Genomic DNA, 15,972 nt, shown 5'->3' with positions numbered 1-15,972 from the left:
ATGCATTAAAGTATTGCATCAATTCAGTCGTCCACTTAATCACTAATCACTTTAAATCCCAGTTTAGCTCACTTATCGTACCTTAACCTATTTTTATTTAGTTTATTGTGTGTTTGTCTGTTTGTGTGTGTGTGTGTGTGTGTGTGTGTTTGTGTGTGTGTTTGCTATTTTTCGGTATCAAATCAATAATCACATTAGCATGAACGTGAACGCACTTTGGCCTTTTTTTCAAATTTCAAATCTTGGCCATGCCTTTATATATTGTCATTCCTCCGAAACGGCTATTTAATAACAGCCATAGGGCAAAGTGTTACACAAAGATAAATAATGACCCACTTTAAATGCTCATTGAGTTATTTAGTCTTTAATATGAGGCTGGAGACGCTGTGTGGCACTGATAGAGGCTGTCCAACAGGAGTCGCTGTTCAGCGCCTTGTGGCGGGCATGCGTCTGGCTGAATTTGCCCCGACTCTTAGGCACCAGCGACATTACGTGGGTGTCAGCCTGTCACCCAGGAGCCCTGTGACATACAGAAGGAACCAGAACAAGAAGATCGGTAGAGGAATAGCGCAGACTTTGCAGTGGACATGGACCTCAGGTCTGAGCTGCTCAAGTCCATCTGGTATGGCTTCACAGCCCTGGACCTAGAGAGAAGCGGTAAGGTGTCCAAGTCTCAGTTGAAGGTGAGTCAACTTTGTTTTTTAACTCAGTGTTGCATCGTTTCCTACATTGGTCCAACAAGTGGACTCGCTGTTTGGAAGAAGAACTTTACATTTTAAAATTACTCTTTAAACAAAATTTAAAAGGTTGTTTTTAAGTTTGTCCTTTTCATAAGTGCTTCTATGTTTTAATATTGTTCCAGGAAATGCGCTTGCTGCTGATCTTCATCAATATTTCCTGTGTGAAACACTCTTATTTGTCGTCTGTCATCATTACAGTTTAATTCTCACAAACAGGGAACAAATTTGTTCCCTCTATATTTTGAGTCAATGCTTTGACTCTAGAAAGGGCGCCAAGGCACAATATGTACCTCTGTGTGGTGAGAGCAATAGAGTAACAGTTTGCCCCCGGTCTGCATATGAATAGGAGCCCTCATCTCCAAGCTGTACTTGCACAGCGCCTTCATGGCCCAGCTTGGAGTGCAAATGGTTCTCTGGCACAGGAGCTGATCACAGAGCAGCCCGTTGAATAGTGCAGCATTGTTACACTTGGAGTCAGAGGAGGAAAAAAAGTGGAAATATGTTGACGATTACTGTGTCTTGCGACAGGGCTTCAGTAACGTCACTGTAGTTCTGCTGACCTCAACATTATGTCACGTCTTTGGTGTTGGGGTGACTCTCAGCCACCTCCTGCGATGTGCCGCTTACCCCTCCTGGCTCACGGCCGGGTCGGCCTCGTGATTCGGCTTATCCCCCACATGTATGCAGCCTGTGAGAAGGAACCATGTTAGCAATCAAGTACGCAGTTTGCACGCTGCAGACTCTGAGTTTGACAGGATGTGGTTATGGTTCAACGTGCTGAGGCTGGTTGTTTGATAAAATGCGTAAAGTTTCTCAAAGGTTTCATAATTCCTGTGAAAAGTTGCAAATAGAGGAACATCCAAATGACACGACAAATCACAAAAGTGAGTTTTTTTAGTCCCAATCTGAATTTTTAAACAATTCACACCTTTTAGGGATAAGGAAAACTGTGACCTGTCCATACAGCCAACCTCAGAGTGTTCTCTGAACTTAGCATTTGACTTAGTTCTTAATTTGCTGACTAAAGAATGTGGAGGACACCACTCCTCCTAGAAAAATTCAACACACGCACCCGTCAATTTGAAACAAAATATCATCACAAACTTTAATGTGAATCTTTCTCTAAACTCCTCCACATGTGCGAACTACTGAATGACTCGCAAAATCATGAGAGACGTGTCCCTGTCCAGGTGCTGTCCCACAACCTGTGCACGGTCTTGTGCATCCCTCACGACCCGGTGGCGTTGGAGGACCATTTCAGGGACGATGATGACGGTCCGGTGTCCAGCCAGGGTTACATGCCTTACCTGAACAAATACATCCTGGACAAGGTAATTCATGTGCACCTTTTTAAGGTAATTCATGTGCTGCTTGTTGCTCTAACTCCTGCCGAATGTCCCGCAGGTTGTCGAAGGCTCCTTTATTAAGGAAAATGTAGATGAACTGTGTTGGACTCTGACAGCAAAGAAAAACTACAGGACGGACAAAAGCAGCTGCAGCGTTGTGCCAGAGAGGGATGCTTTCCGACTGTGGTGCCTCTTTAATTTTCTCTCCGAGGACAAGTACCCTCTGGTCATGGTCCCTGATGAGGTAGGACAGGTCTCACGTAACAGCACTGAGGAGAACTTTTCAATCAGTCATTGTTGGTTGTGACTTATGCTTAAGAGCTCTGAGGTTTTCTTTGAGGGGTTAGACTGTGATGAACCTCCTTGCCACCATGGAACAAGGTGCTACGTCACTTCAGCCGTGTGGTTTTGTTTCGAATTTGCAAACTTCAGTCTGGTTTCCTGTCTTTTTCTTTTCTCTCACAGCTGTTGCCCTCAATTTTCATAGGGACATAGTGGTTCAGATTGAGATTATTTTAAGAACAACAGAATTTTGGTTATTTCCTGAATAAAAACCCTAGATAAATAACCGCTGCCATGAACCCAATCGGAGAGAGGTTTTAAAATAAATTTTTCAGTGGAAAATGTGGTATTTAATGTGGCGAGGATGGAATAACGTAGATGAGTCACATTCTGTTGACCTTGATTCCTCCTCAGGTGGAGTATCTCCTGAAGAAGATCTGCATGGCGATGAGCATTGAGTTCAACTGTGTTGAGCTAGAGGACTTCCTCTCCCAAGACACCGTCCAGCAGAGCGGCATCACCGTCTGGGGGTTTCTGGACTTGATGAACTCAGGGAAGATAACCAGAGGGATTGAAAAAGACATAATCAGCATGGCCATCGAGGAAGTGTACAGGGAGATAGTCGGCGATGTCCTCAAAGAGGTAGGAGAACCAGCAGCCTGCTCTTTTTTGGTTCCTGTCTTGTTCGCCTGTGAGTGAAGCTGGTGTTGGTTGGGGTTCACGCAGGGTTACCTGTGGAAGAAAGGTCAGCTGAGGAGGAACTGGAAGGAGCGCTGGTTCACCTTAAGGCCCAGCAACCTTTCCTACTACACCGGGGAGGACCGCAAAGACTGCCAGGGCAACATCGTTCTGGACGAGAACTGCTGCGTGGAGGTAGAGGAAAGATCTTCCTACGTAAAACCACCAAGCTTTCACATATTCCTCAACAAACTGGTGCAGAAAACTAAATATAGTTCATGTCTCTTAGGCATTTTAAATGCATCAATGCCACAATTTTACACGTGCGGGAAGTTCCAAACCTGTGGGAGGGGACAACCCCAAGCTCTGAGTAGATGAATATACACAGGTCACAAGTTTGAGTAAAACACAGAGAAAATAAAATAACTGGCGAGTTTATGACGAACATTCCAGAACTGAATAACCAATGATGTATATAGCCATATTATATTGACATCACTGTTGCTCTATTACACATACGTGACACGTTCATGATGTGAGGGTGGAAGCTGCTGTAGAGTAAATGTCCAGACCCTCCCCCACTTCAGAAGAATTCAGACTAAATTCCCTTCAGAAGAATGAAAGTAGAGCGTCTCTTTCTCTAAACCTCCCTGCCCCCGCTGACTTTCAAACACACGCGTCTTCGTGCCGAGGCGCCGGAAATCAGAAAGGAATAAAGACGTTTGGTAAAGCAGCACAGATGGAACGTGGCCTTCTTTCACAATGAGATTTAAGATTTCTTCCCAAAGCCCTCAGAAGTCCAGATTAATGAAACTGGAGCCCAGCAGCGCTGCAGCTCAGACTCACGCTGATGTTGTTACTTCACCAACGCCGCACAACACACCATAGACAAACTCATGTTAAAGGACGTTATATGTTGGAGAAATTATTAATGTATTCAACATATTTACAAAGGGGGGAACAACCATCAGAATTTTGAGTGTATCTCCAGAATTTCATGGAAATTAAATGTAAACCAATAACAAAAGGAAAACCTGTGCTTGAGCCGCCGTCAGAAACAGAAAAGGATCATTTTCTGGCCATGAAGCCTCAACATTTGGACAAAGTGTTCCAGTTTGTGTGACTGGGATTTCCTGATCCGATCAGGTGCTGCCAGACAGGGATGGGAAGAGGTGCATGTTTTGTCTGAAAACTCTGTCAAAGACCTACGAGATGAGCGCCTCGGACACCAAACAGAGGCAGGAGTGGACGGCAGGTCAGTCTCAGAACAATCACCGACCAGCCGAAGGGACTTCGAATCTAAATGTGTAACCTTGCCTCCATCGCAGCCATCCAGACGGCCATCAGGCTTTCCATAGAAGGGAAGAACTCCCTCCACAAGGATCTGAAGCTGAAGCGGCGAGAGCAGCGGGAGCAGCGCGAGAAGAGGAGGCAGGCCAAGGAGGAGGAGCTGCAGAGGCTGCGGGCCCTGCAGGAGGAGCGGGAGCGCAAGCTGGCCGAGCTGGAGCTCCTGAAGGAGGCCCAGAAGCAGGCTCAGGTCCTCCTGGAGCAGGACGAGCAGAGGCGACGCCAGCAGCATGAGCAGCTCCAGCAGGCCCTGGAGGTGCAGCTGCGTGAGGCCGAGGAGGTGAGTGTGGAGGCAGGAGAACCCACACATCCAAACAGAAGGAGGTCATCATCACCTCCCCCATGTCTCCTACTTTTTCTTCTTCTTCTTCCATAGGCTCGGGTCAGCATGCAGGCAGAGATGGCTCTGAAAGAGGAGGAGGCCCAGAGGCAGAGGAAGAGGATCCAGGAGCTGGAGGAGATGCAGAAGCGCTTGGAGGAGGCGCTGCAGCAGGAGATCAAAGCCAGGATGGACGAGGAGGCCTTCCGCTTGGCTCAGGCTGGGTACGGTCACGCTTCCGAACCTAAGAAGAGGCTGTGTGTTTGGGTTTGGAGCTTGCACACTTCTGTGAGCTGATGGTGGGAACGTGCTGGGTGAGCAGACAGCAGTTGCTCTGCAGCTGAAAGGAGGCAAATGTTGCGTTAAGTTCCTGAGGAAGTCAAGCGTCTTACAGAGGAAGTCGATCACCGACATTCTGCTGTATCGCCGTCGCTCAACCTGTCAATTTTCTGTCCCGGGGCCCAGGCTGTTGGCTGAGGAGGAGGACAAGATGAAGGCCCTCATGTCCCTGCAGGAGGAACAAGAGGAGTACATCCTGAAGACCCAGAGGGAGAAGCAGGAGCTGAAACAGGAAATGGAGACCAAGTCGAGGGCGCTGGAAGAGGCGCAAAGGCAACTGGAGGAGGTCCGTGCCAACCGGCACCGCGTGGACCAGGACGTCGTGGTGAGAGGAACACCTTCGCTTTAGTTTAGCAGCTTCGTGCTGCTCTGTGAGATTCGGAATCAAAACACCGACCAGGTTTAAGGGGTTTGGCACCGCTTACAGGAAGAAGCCATTTTTAAACAACAGGGAGGTTTTTGTGTCCATTTGGGATCTTCACTGTTCTACTGTCTGTGTCCGACAGGCTGCTCAGAGGAAACTCCGCCAGGCGAGCACCAACGTCAAACACTGGAACGTCCAGATGAACAGGCTGATGCGGCCGATCGGACCAGGAGGTACGGGTCTCATTTAGACATGAACGTATACACTGTTTTTATCTGTGTCACGACACGGACGCCTCCAGATAAATGTCTCTCGGAGCTTCAAAATAAAGCACAATTATAGTTGAATGGGACATTTGTCCAGTACAGTCACTAAAACCCCACCATGTGGACGCCGCTGCTGTAACCATGTCCTGGTTTGTCTCTTCTCTTGTCCTCAGAGAAAAGGCCGTCCCTGGGAAGCTCCTTCTCGCCCTTCCAGGTCCCGTCGCAGAGAGATCCCGGGCTGCGTCTCATCAGGAGGTCAGAACCGGACGAAGAGAGCAAAGAAAACGTGGACAGTCGGGCTCACAGCGAGAAACACTCTAACGGAGACATGGACTGCCCCTGAGCGCCGGGGCTGTTTTGTGAGGGGCAAAGGAGGACTGCAGGGCAGAACTGACTCACCTCGTCTCACCCGTTAACGACCTCACACCCGAAAGAGCCGTGCGTTTAACATTAATGCTCTGTTCTAAGTGATAAACAGTACCTCAACACACAGGAAATGCAAATTTTCTTCTTCTCAAGGTTGTTGGTCAAAGGTTAATATCACAGGGGCCGAGCTGATCAGGTATGTGTTATGGATGTGTAACAAATCTGTTTTTAAAGTGTATTTTTGGGTGTAACAGATTAATGTTTAATGTACAAAGTTTGGTTTTAGTTTCTACTACAAGTAGATTATTAATCCTGATAAAGAGAAAATAGAACGGTTGTCATTTTCACTTCCTTGTTCCTCCATCACTTGTAAATAAGTGTGAACTGATGACTTCATCCTAAAACTGCCCGCATCACTATTGTGTTAATTTATGTCCAGAGATGTAACTGACGTAATAAAATGTCTCTACATGGTAAAGAGATTCAAGTAAAGTGAACTATGTTAAAGAATATAATAAACAGGGTGGATTCCAACGGTCACAAAAGGGAAAGTGGTCAAAGCTCAGCCTGATTTTAATGATTAAAAATGGCACATCTTCCCAAGTTGCAGTTAAGACTATCGTATATTACCTGTTTGTTGTAATCGGTGGATAATTTGATGGTTGTCGTTGGTGAAATCAACTTCAAACACCAAATTTAACAGCTCATGATGGGTCTCAAAAAGTCTTGTGGTTCACATAGAACGAGGATGTAAAGAAAACTATGTGGCTTAGTAGTGCTGGGTAATACAACTGCTTTAATGATGTAATTATACCGTGACAAACAATTTGGAATGAATTTATTTTCAATTTATGAGATCATAATTCTTATCTTGACAGCTAGCATTTATCTGTCTGTGGTCAAATTAACTCAAACACACACACGCACATACACATATATATTTAAAATGCTTGTTTTTCCTGTAACTGTTTTGTGACCATTGACATTGTTTTGTGGATTTAGTGCCGACAGAGGGTGAAGGCCAATATTAGAACAGATAAACACATTTAACACACCCCAACTTTCAATAGTGGTGCGAAATCTTGATTAAGGCTGGACACCGATGTGCTGAGCAGCCTGAGATGAACAAAGAATTTTACTCGAACATTAAAAACAACAAAGTAGGCATCCTTGTAAACCCTGCTTTTAAATTCCATGTGACCATCTGCCGACTTGTCCAAACTTTAACTGAATCATCATCATCACCATCATACTGTAGATGTGCTGTTTTTGCCAAAGCAGGTGCAGAATAAACATCGATGCAGCAGGCCACAGTGCACATGTCAGCTAACAGAGACCTTGACTCCTCTATAATGTGTGCATGTGTGCGTGTTTGTGTGTGTGTGAGAGGGAGAGAATGGGGGTGCTCGGACATGTGACGGTGAAGGGGGAGGAGGGGGAGAGGCAAAGCAAAGCCCAGCAGAGCTACGAGTGACGTGCAGAGGGAGTCTGGGGGGGACATCAGCTAACTCTTTTCACCCGCATGGGATTTTTTTAAGTGGACCAAAGTTCTTGACCGGACTTGCGTCGGTTTAGGGCCTTTGTCATCGCTCTGGCTCTGTTACTGTCCGCCTGTCTCCCGGCTGAAGTTAGCAGGCTGCCGTTAGCCGCTGCTGCTAGCTGACTCCTGCTGGTGACTTCAGACAACTTGTCAACAGCTCGCTCGATCCTGGACCACACTCGCGGTTCTCCTCGCTTCTTTTTCTGTATTTTAGCCTGCTCCCGACTCCATGTTAGACATTCACCCAACCAGCAGCACCACTGGCAAAGGTAAGTGAACTTTTGAAGGCGACCAGCAGGAATGTGGGTCAGCCGCGCTAATAGCTCGTAGTTCTACTCGGTTCTAACATTCAAGGTTAGTAGCTAACTAGCCAAGTTTGCTAACCGTGGGTAATGATGGTCTCCGAAGGTTTAACGACAGGACAAATCTACTCATTTCACTCCCGATCATCGTCTCGTTGGGCCGAACAAACTGCCAGTTTATGCCCGCATTGCGCCCTGCGAGAGTCGTTTTACTAAAAATATTAGCAGATATTCCCGAGAACCGGTGTGACAGGTTGGCTGTTCAACTAGTATTGACAGTTCCTTTTAATCTCTCGTTTTGTCCACATTCCTGAAACAAAGTTCCCGTTCGGTTTCAAGCTGCCGTCCCCTGCCTACAAAAGTACACATGGAAAGAGTGACAGAATGTGAAACAACTCGTCGGCATGTTTGTCAGTTGCTTCATACGCGATCGGATTAATCCACTAGAGGGCCTCGGGGCAAATATGTAACCCCCCCAGCCCAAAGCCCTTTCCCCCTGTTGACCCCACCGCCATCACTGTGTGCACAGTGCACGCACCCAACAAGTACACGCTGTGCACCCTGTCACTACAGAGCAAACAATAATAACAGATGTGTCCCGGCCACACGGAGGACAAATCTCACTTTTTTCCGCCTCCCTCCTTCCAATTAACGCCTGCAAACATGCCAGAGCAGAAACGGGACTTTCATTAGAAAGTTTATCTTCGTCCAGCAAGATTGGAAAATCTCTGGAGCTCAGTCTAATGGTCTGGGGGGCCCTGCTGTTTTCCCCCTTTCCGGTAATCCAGGGACGCCTGCTGTGTGTAGATCTTGTCATATGTCTTTTATTGTAAGGAAGTTGTCTGTTGAAACACAAGTGCAATGGATCTTTGTAAAATCAGTAAAAATGTATCGTTCGACTCGAAAAATCTGCAGTCGGGCGATTACCTCAATCACCGCGTTACCAGGGCAGCAATCCGGCGGCTCAGCAAAGAAACACACTGCATCCTTCAACAAACATGTTTTGGTTTTAAAAATGTACAAATCTCAGAAAACCAAGATGGGGAGGAAGTGACATATTAACACACTTGAACCAGCATTGAGGGCAGTTCAGCAAAGAGGAAGCGAAGCTCCCAAACAACCAGATGAAGGCCAGGCTGCAGCCTGTGGCTGACCTGCAGTCACTTGGAGGGTTCTGGTCTGATGACTGTAAATTGTAAATTGTAAACTGCAAGCTCAAGAAAACCATCCCGATCACGCCGGCGCTGGCGTCACATGGGCCGGAATGACACATGTCGCCGCACAAAAAAGTTCAGATCAGCGGCTCGAGGTCAGAAGCAGGAGGGGGTTGTTCAATTAGGGGCGCAACATGCTAAATTCAACAAAGTAGAAAATATGTAAGCAGAAGCAGGAATGCGAGCTAGGAGGTTTACAGACCGGTGCTACCCTGAGCAAACAGGACAAAATTCCAGCAACAAATAGAGTCGTTGCAAAGGAAAGCCTAAATATGATGTCAGTGTTTTACTAAAAAAAAATCTCTTCTGATATTTGACATTGTTAAAGCATTTCCTTGGATTAATCCTTCCTCTTCGACAGTGGTTCGATGATGACAACGTGACTTCCATCGGAACTATGGAATGGTTTCAGCAGGCGGATACGGAGCAGAAAGAAAAGGTGAACGGCTGCGCCGAGCCCCCGGAGGGGGGGTCCGGAGGCCCGGACAGCTGCAGCGGGACCAGCGCGTCCGAGGTCACGGACCTGCAGGAGCTGAAGGCGCCGGAGAGCGAGGGCGAGGAGGACAAGGAGGAGCCGGAAGCGCTCCCCGCCTCGAAGGCTGAGCCAAGTGAGCGGGCGAGGAAGAAGAGCGAGGACGGAGAGGAGCACAAGCAGAAGGGCAGCGCCACGTCCACCTACACAGGTGAGCTCAGAACGGGCCTGAGGTGCTAGCGGGCTTCACACGACTTCACCGTTATTTGTGGTTTCCTACAGACCTGTCGCACACCTCATCGCCGTCGCTGTCGGAACAGCTGCGTCTCGGTCGGGAAGACAGCGCGGGGGCGGGGATCAGCGTGGAGTGTAAGGTCTGCGGGGACAAGGCGTCTGGCTTCCATTACGGGGTGCACGCCTGCGAGGGTTGTAAGGTATCGGATAGTGTGTGTGTGTGTGTGTGTGTGTGTGTGTGCAGGGAACAGAAGATGCCATCTCCACTGCAGAAAGGTGGAACGTCCCGGTCGGGATGAGCTGAACGTTGTCGTTTCCCTCTCAGGGCTTTTTCCGGCGAACCGTGCGAATGAAGCTGGAATACGACCGATGTACTCGCTCCTGCAAGATCCAGAAGAAGAATCGCAACAAGTGCCAATACTGCCGCTTCCAGAAGTGCCTGTCTTTGGGAATGTCCCACGATGGTGAGAGGGAAACCTGACTTTGATTTTGTTCATGAAGTCGGTTCCAGTATTTCATTCGGAAAATCCCGATTAAGCACACACCTGCTTCGGGATCGCGTCATATTTTAATCGGATAAATGCCCCCTGCTGGAAACGAAGCGCATATTCACGTGGGAATATTCATGTTGCGTCCTCAGCGATCCGATACGGACGCATGCCGGAGGCGGAGAGGAAAAAACTGGTGGCGGGCCTGCTCGCGGAGGAAAATGTCGGCAAACCAGGATGCTCGGATCTGAAGTCGCTGGCCAAACAGGTCAACTCCGCCTACCTGAAGAATCTGAGCATGACGAAGAAACGGGCCCGCAGCATCCTGGCAGGGAAGACCAGCAGCACGTCGGTACGCACCCCTGCGACGCCGTGGCACTGTTAAACCTGGACACCGGGGTTTTTGTCACGCAGACGTTTGCTCGTTTCAGCCCTTCGTCATCTACGACGTGGACACGCTCTGGAAGGCAGAGAGCGGCCTGGTGTGGAGCCAGCTACTTCCCGGCGCTCCCCTCACCAAGGAAATCGGGGTCCACGTTTTTTACCGCTGCCAGTGCACCACGGTGGAGACCGTACGGGAGCTGACGGAGTTTGCCAAGTGTATTCCGGGCTTTGTGGACCTGTTCCTCAATGACCAGGTGCGTCCCGGTCTCCTGAACGCTCCACAGACGTGTCACCCTCGTTACACTTGTGTCTGCCCTCGCCGCAGGTGACTTTGCTGAAGTACGGCGTGCACGAGGCTATTTTCGCCATGCTGCCCTCTTTGATGAACAAAGACGGGCTGCTGGTCGCCAACGGCAAAGGCTTCGTTACCAGGGAGTTCCTGAGAAGCTTGAGAAAGCCCTTCAGCGAGATCATGGAGCCCAAGTTTGAGTTTGCCGTCAAGTTCAACGCTCTGGAGCTGGACGACAGCGACCTGGCCCTGTTTGTGGCCGCCATCATTCTCTGTGGAGGTGAGGCCGTTTTAAAGAGCAAGGTTTAGCTTCACATTAGCGCGGTTTTAAAGGCTGTGTCTCGCCCCCTCAGATCGTCCTGGGTTGATAAACGTGAAGCAGGTGGAGCAGAGCCAGGACAACATCCTCCAGGCGCTGGACCTCCATCTCCAAGCCAACCACTCTGACTCAGTCTACCTCTTCCCCAAACTGCTGCAGAAAATGGCCGACCTCCGTCAGCTGGTGACGGAGAACGCCCACCTGGTCCAGAAAATCAAAAAGACCGAGTCGGAGACCTCGCTGCACCCGCTGCTGCAGGAAATCTACAAAGACATGTACTAGCTTCTAGCAATACTGTTACAGACTGAACATATATTTATAACAGCACACTGCGTCGAGTACAAGCACTGTTCCATGGCGGGAATGGATCAGAGCACGAGGGCTAACACAATCAGCAAGGTCTTCTCAATGTTGACATTGCTTTCAGCAGTTACGTGTGGGTACGTGCGCACGTGCGCGTGTTCAAACACGCATCTGGAATCATTTGCTACGATTCGTACTTTCCCACAACGGTCACCTTGCGGGGAGAACGATATGTTTTCACACCGAGGCTGCTCCCGTTACTTTCTCATAGCCAAACTGACCCCAGACTAGTGTCCTGAGAGAGTTTCCCCTCACACTGGAAGGGAGAGCGCTTCACCTTACCCCAGTGGCACGGTTCAAATAGCAGGGATGCTAGTTTCTGCTCACACTGCTGACGGGAAAGACAAAGAAATATACATTGATTCGTTTACATCGCTGTCATCATATACTGCTGCTTTGGTTGACAGAAGACAAACTGGGCTGGCTCCAGCCGGGCGGAGATCTCTCTCAGAGCTGCTCTCTCTGTGCAATACGTCACCATTTGTCAAGAAATGCGGAGGTGGAAGTGATGCAGGTCTTAAAGCCATTTTACCGAGGTGGTAACTAAAGAATCATGCTGCGCAGATTGTTTCTGAAGCCGACACTATGAACACGCAACCCACTGAAATACAAGGGACCGTCTTTTTTTTTGTCCGTATTTTGACATGAAATTTATTATAAACTTTCTATGTACAAGTTTTTCCCCCTTTAGAACATTCTTTGTAATTATTTTACTAATTATTTGTAATTGTTGATTGTGTTTGAAAGGGCCTAATGTGAACCCTGTTGCATATCGAGCGTATACGCTGTCGAGTCAGGCCCGTCTGGTTGCGATTGTATCGTATGTATCCTCCAGCACAGCAACCGACCTTTCCTGGATGAGGAACTTTGGATTTCATGCCTTAGCAGTGTTTTTAGGTAAAGGATATGCTTAAAAATGTCAGCATGGGCATATTTAATGGTGAAAAGACGTGTGTCTGACTTGTTGAGTTACGCTGCCCTAGACTTCCTTGTGTGTTTGGTTGTTATAAGGCCAGACACAAATGTATGGGCCTTATAATGATGAGGCCGGGATAAACACACACACACACACCTGAACAAACGTCTCCACATTAGCACTGGCACACACGACCACGTGTCCTTTTATTCTGTCTTCCTCTGTCTACCTCTAACCACTCATCTGTGACATTATTCCACCGCTTCATCTTATCTGACATCTCTTTTGCCTTAATTTCCTGATAAAAAACGAGTTGATTCATTCTATTGGCTGATGGATAAAAGAAAGTGCACCAAAAAGTTGATGTAAGCTACCTCTTGTCTGTGTGATGGATTACAACTTCTTGGATAAGACTTGAATTAATTTTGTCTTCATGTGTAATCAATCTGCTCTCGGTACCTTTATCTTTTTGTTAGAAATACTGTTTGTACGTACCTGTAGATATTCAACACTAAAGTTGAACGTGCTGACGTCATCGCCACGTTGATTGGTTCGTTCATGGATCAATTAAGAAAATCAGGCAGCTGGGAACTATTTAGCCGGTGGGGCTGGAGGTGTTCGGTGGCAGCCTCAGAACACACAGAGGATGGACTCGGCCCGCAGCGAACGTGTCTGTAGGTAAGCGATGCTCGCCGTAGGAAGCCGGTGGACAATATCGAAGGGAAAAAATAAACCTTTAGGAAGAAACAGCCTGCATTTATACGTGTCTGTGCCGAGGAGGCCAAACTTTTGATAAGTCTTACCGGGACGGTAAAATTCAATCTGTCCTTTAATTGGTGGCTAATCCATCTGTTCATAAATATTAACGCCGATGTGTTTAAGGACTTGGGCACGTGACGAGCGGTTGTGAGTCCCAGATTTCCCGACTGCACCTAAACGTGTCCAAGTTGGTCAAAAGGAAATGAAGTTTTGCCTTTGCCAGAGTTGACCGTCACTGGGTGGTGCTGTAACATTGTAGTCTAAAATCAAGATGACGACCCTGCGTTGCAACACTGGAAGATGTCAGGCGTGTGTTCCGTCTTAGAATTATTTCACCTTGACTGGGTCATTCTGTCATCAGGTCTGTGCACATGCTAAAAGGTTTTAAACTCTTCAATCGCAGATACTTCCTAAATGGCGGTTGCAGATTAGGTTCGAGGTGCAAATATCGACATGAGCGGCCCGTCTCAATGCAGCCGTGTAGGTACTTTCAGAAAGGTGGATGCTGGTATGGTGAGAGTTGCAGGTGAGCCAGTCGCTGCCAACACTCGATACCCGCTTGTAAACGAGGCTGAAGGTGAACCCTTGCCTCTCTTCCCCCGTCAGGTATCGCCATGTTCCCCGGCCTGAAAGTGCAGCAGTTACAGGTAGAAGATGTTCTGCACCTGCTGTCTCTTCGACTGTTGCTCCCACCCGTGCTGACAGGAGAGGGTCGCAACCTGCTGTCCTGCAGGCCGAAGTGATGCCAAGGCAAGAATGCAGCCAATCATTTGCGGTTCATGTCTCAAATCCTCAAGGTGACATCGGGCAACGAGTAGAAAAACAGCCTCGAGGTAACTAATATTTGCATTAAACGCCAATTTTGACCCATCCTCTTCTTCCTCCATTCATGACTGACTTTCTTTAAAGATTCCACCTCTTCTCTCAGTCCTCCTCTGCAGTTGGAGCAGAACTTGGTACCTCAGGTATTTGACAAGAGACTTCTACAAGAAAATGATTTTCTTGCTTTTTAGGCAAGTAGATAAAGAAGTTTGTGTCCAGGAGATGGTTTCCAATGATGCAACAAAGGAGGACGGCGCAGCTGCTTCCTCACACACCAGGGAAAATGTGCCTGTAACCTGCGGAATCTGCATGGACAATGTCTATGAAAAGAAGCCTCCGAGAGATAATGTCTTTGGGATCTTGCCCAATTGTAATCATGCCTTCTGTAAACAGTGCATCACTACCTGGAGGAAAATGAGAGAATATGGGCCGGATGTGGTGAAGTAGGTTCAGTTTAAATAACGTACTTGGACGACCTGATTAATGCTGTGCATATATCTCACAATTTGCTGTTTTTTGTTGTGCAAGTGTAATTAAGTCATACCTAATAGGGTGTTCTAAAACTCTTGGTTTTTAAGTTTTATATTTGTACCATATTGTGTTATGGGTGTTTCTTAGGAGCTGCCCACAGTGCAGAGTCAAATCTGCTTTTTACGTACCAAGCAAGCAGTGGGTAGAAGGACAAGAAAAGGAACGTCTAATTGCTGCCTTCAGAGAGCGAAGCAGGTATGAAAGATTCTGTAGCTGGACTAGAGTTTGATGTGGCAATAGCAAAGGTGCTTAACCTGTGTAGTTGGAATATATTGCCTGTTCACTCTGCATGTGTTTGAATGCTCTGTTCCAAGACTTGACAAATGGTTTAATGGCTCACTTTTCCATCTCTGGCTTCCAGTAAGAAAAACTGCAAGTATTTCACCAGATATAGATGCTGCCCTTTTGAAACGGAATGCCTTTACCTGCATGACAAACATGCACGGTGGTCATCACCTGTAAGTACAGTTCCTGAATGTCAAAGTATTTAAACTGGCTTTTAGTGACTTTTATTGTCCTTTGCAACAGTATCACACAGAAGAGGATGATGATGACTATGTTGTAGGCCCGCTTAACCTTTTATTAGCGTTGACCCTTCTTGGACGGGACCTCGACGAAGACGATGAGGACTACTTGGACTTCCCCTTTTACCTCTCTGTAGAATATGACTAGTGATTCTTTTGTCTATGCCAAAAAATCAAATGGTCAAACTGTCCCCTGAAGAAATGGCATGTGCTAAAATGTAACCCAAATAGTCATGGAGGACCAGTGATTACTGATTAGTATTCCTTAAACTACAGAGTAGCTAACCTGCAATGTCACTTGCTACAGCCTTTGTAAAAATGGCTGTAGCCTTCCTGTGCCTTTTTTTCTTTTTTTTCTTTTTTCCCTTAAATTTCTGCTGTAGATGTAAGCATACCTATATGGAACCGGCCGTCAGTCATGATTCTGGTTCATTCAACGTTTTTGTATTTTGGCATTGCCTTCCTATTTTCCTAAACCTGCTCTGATTATTAGGGCTATTTCTAACTTCTGCTCCAGCAACTTCCTATTTTAACACGTGAATGGTACTTTTAAAATCGTCAGAAAAGTTAATGTACCGCTATTTCTAATGTTCCCCAATTATACCTACATGCGAAATCTTTATTGTAGGTTTGGTAAGAATAGACGAGGATTTTATTTCTTTTTTTAAACAAGTTGTACTTGTACACAGAAAAATAAAACAATGCTTCACAGTTCGTCTCACTGAAAACGTATCGCTCTTTATTTACACTGGTGGTTCTCGCTGCTGC

General features: G+C 47.2%; 3 protein-coding genes and 1 long non-coding RNA gene across 6 annotated transcripts; 3 read left to right on the top strand and 1 right to left on the bottom strand.

Annotated features, from left to right (window-relative positions):
• The first annotated feature begins 479 nt into the window (after positions 1 to 479).
• On the top strand, positions 480 to 6,525 carry def6a (DEF6 guanine nucleotide exchange factor a). The gene is made up of 11 exons (XM_057040426.1): positions 480 to 683; positions 1,931 to 2,071; positions 2,145 to 2,330; positions 2,783 to 3,010; positions 3,095 to 3,241; positions 4,193 to 4,301; positions 4,375 to 4,673; positions 4,770 to 4,936; positions 5,178 to 5,376; positions 5,558 to 5,648; positions 5,855 to 6,525. Exons 1-11 carry the CDS (start codon positions 588 to 590, stop codon positions 6,022 to 6,024), a joined length of 1,833 nt encoding a protein of 610 aa, XP_056896406.1. The 5' UTR covers positions 480 to 587; the 3' UTR covers positions 6,025 to 6,525.
• Positions 6,526 to 6,823: 298 nt separating this feature from the next.
• Positions 6,824 to 9,469, bottom strand: LOC130529819 (uncharacterized). The gene is made up of 2 exons (XR_008951653.1): positions 8,817 to 9,469; positions 6,824 to 8,731 (listed from the first exon to the last, which is right to left on the bottom strand). It is a non-coding gene; the product is annotated as an uncharacterized LOC130529819 (long non-coding RNA).
• On the top strand, positions 7,480 to 12,987 carry ppardb (peroxisome proliferator-activated receptor delta b). The gene is made up of 8 exons (XM_057040428.1): positions 7,480 to 7,856; positions 9,465 to 9,786; positions 9,858 to 10,009; positions 10,135 to 10,273; positions 10,450 to 10,649; positions 10,729 to 10,935; positions 11,007 to 11,250; positions 11,324 to 12,987. Exons 2-8 carry the CDS (start codon positions 9,501 to 9,503, stop codon positions 11,569 to 11,571), a joined length of 1,476 nt encoding a protein of 491 aa, XP_056896408.1. The 5' UTR covers positions 7,480 to 7,856; positions 9,465 to 9,500; the 3' UTR covers positions 11,572 to 12,987.
• Positions 12,988 to 13,077: 90 nt separating this feature from the next.
• On the top strand, positions 13,078 to 15,932 carry mkrn4 (makorin, ring finger protein, 4). 3 transcript variants are annotated; one of them, XM_057040431.1, is made up of 8 exons: positions 13,078 to 13,246; positions 13,731 to 13,853; positions 13,934 to 14,160; positions 14,237 to 14,292; positions 14,369 to 14,592; positions 14,768 to 14,875; positions 15,042 to 15,138; positions 15,209 to 15,932. In XM_057040431.1, exons 1-8 carry the CDS (start codon positions 13,215 to 13,217, stop codon positions 15,350 to 15,352), a joined length of 1,011 nt encoding a protein of 336 aa, XP_056896411.1. In that variant the 5' UTR covers positions 13,078 to 13,214; the 3' UTR covers positions 15,353 to 15,932. The 3 variants fall into 3 exon arrangements, with proteins under 3 accessions (XP_056896411.1, XP_056896410.1, XP_056896409.1); XM_057040430.1 differs by lacking the exon at positions 13,078 to 13,246 and adding an exon at positions 13,324 to 13,636 and having other exon boundaries at positions 14,372 to 14,592; XM_057040429.1 differs by lacking the exon at positions 13,078 to 13,246 and adding an exon at positions 13,335 to 13,636.
• Positions 15,933 to 15,972: the final 40 nt, after the last annotated feature.

Source organism: Takifugu flavidus, chromosome 8 (assembly GCF_003711565.1).
Source record: "Takifugu flavidus isolate HTHZ2018 chromosome 8, ASM371156v2, whole genome shotgun sequence".
Lineage (NCBI taxonomy): Eukaryota > Metazoa > Chordata > Actinopteri > Tetraodontiformes > Tetraodontidae > Takifugu > Takifugu flavidus.
The sequence above is the reverse complement of the archived record's forward strand: the minus strand, read 5'-3'. Positions and strand labels throughout refer to the sequence as shown.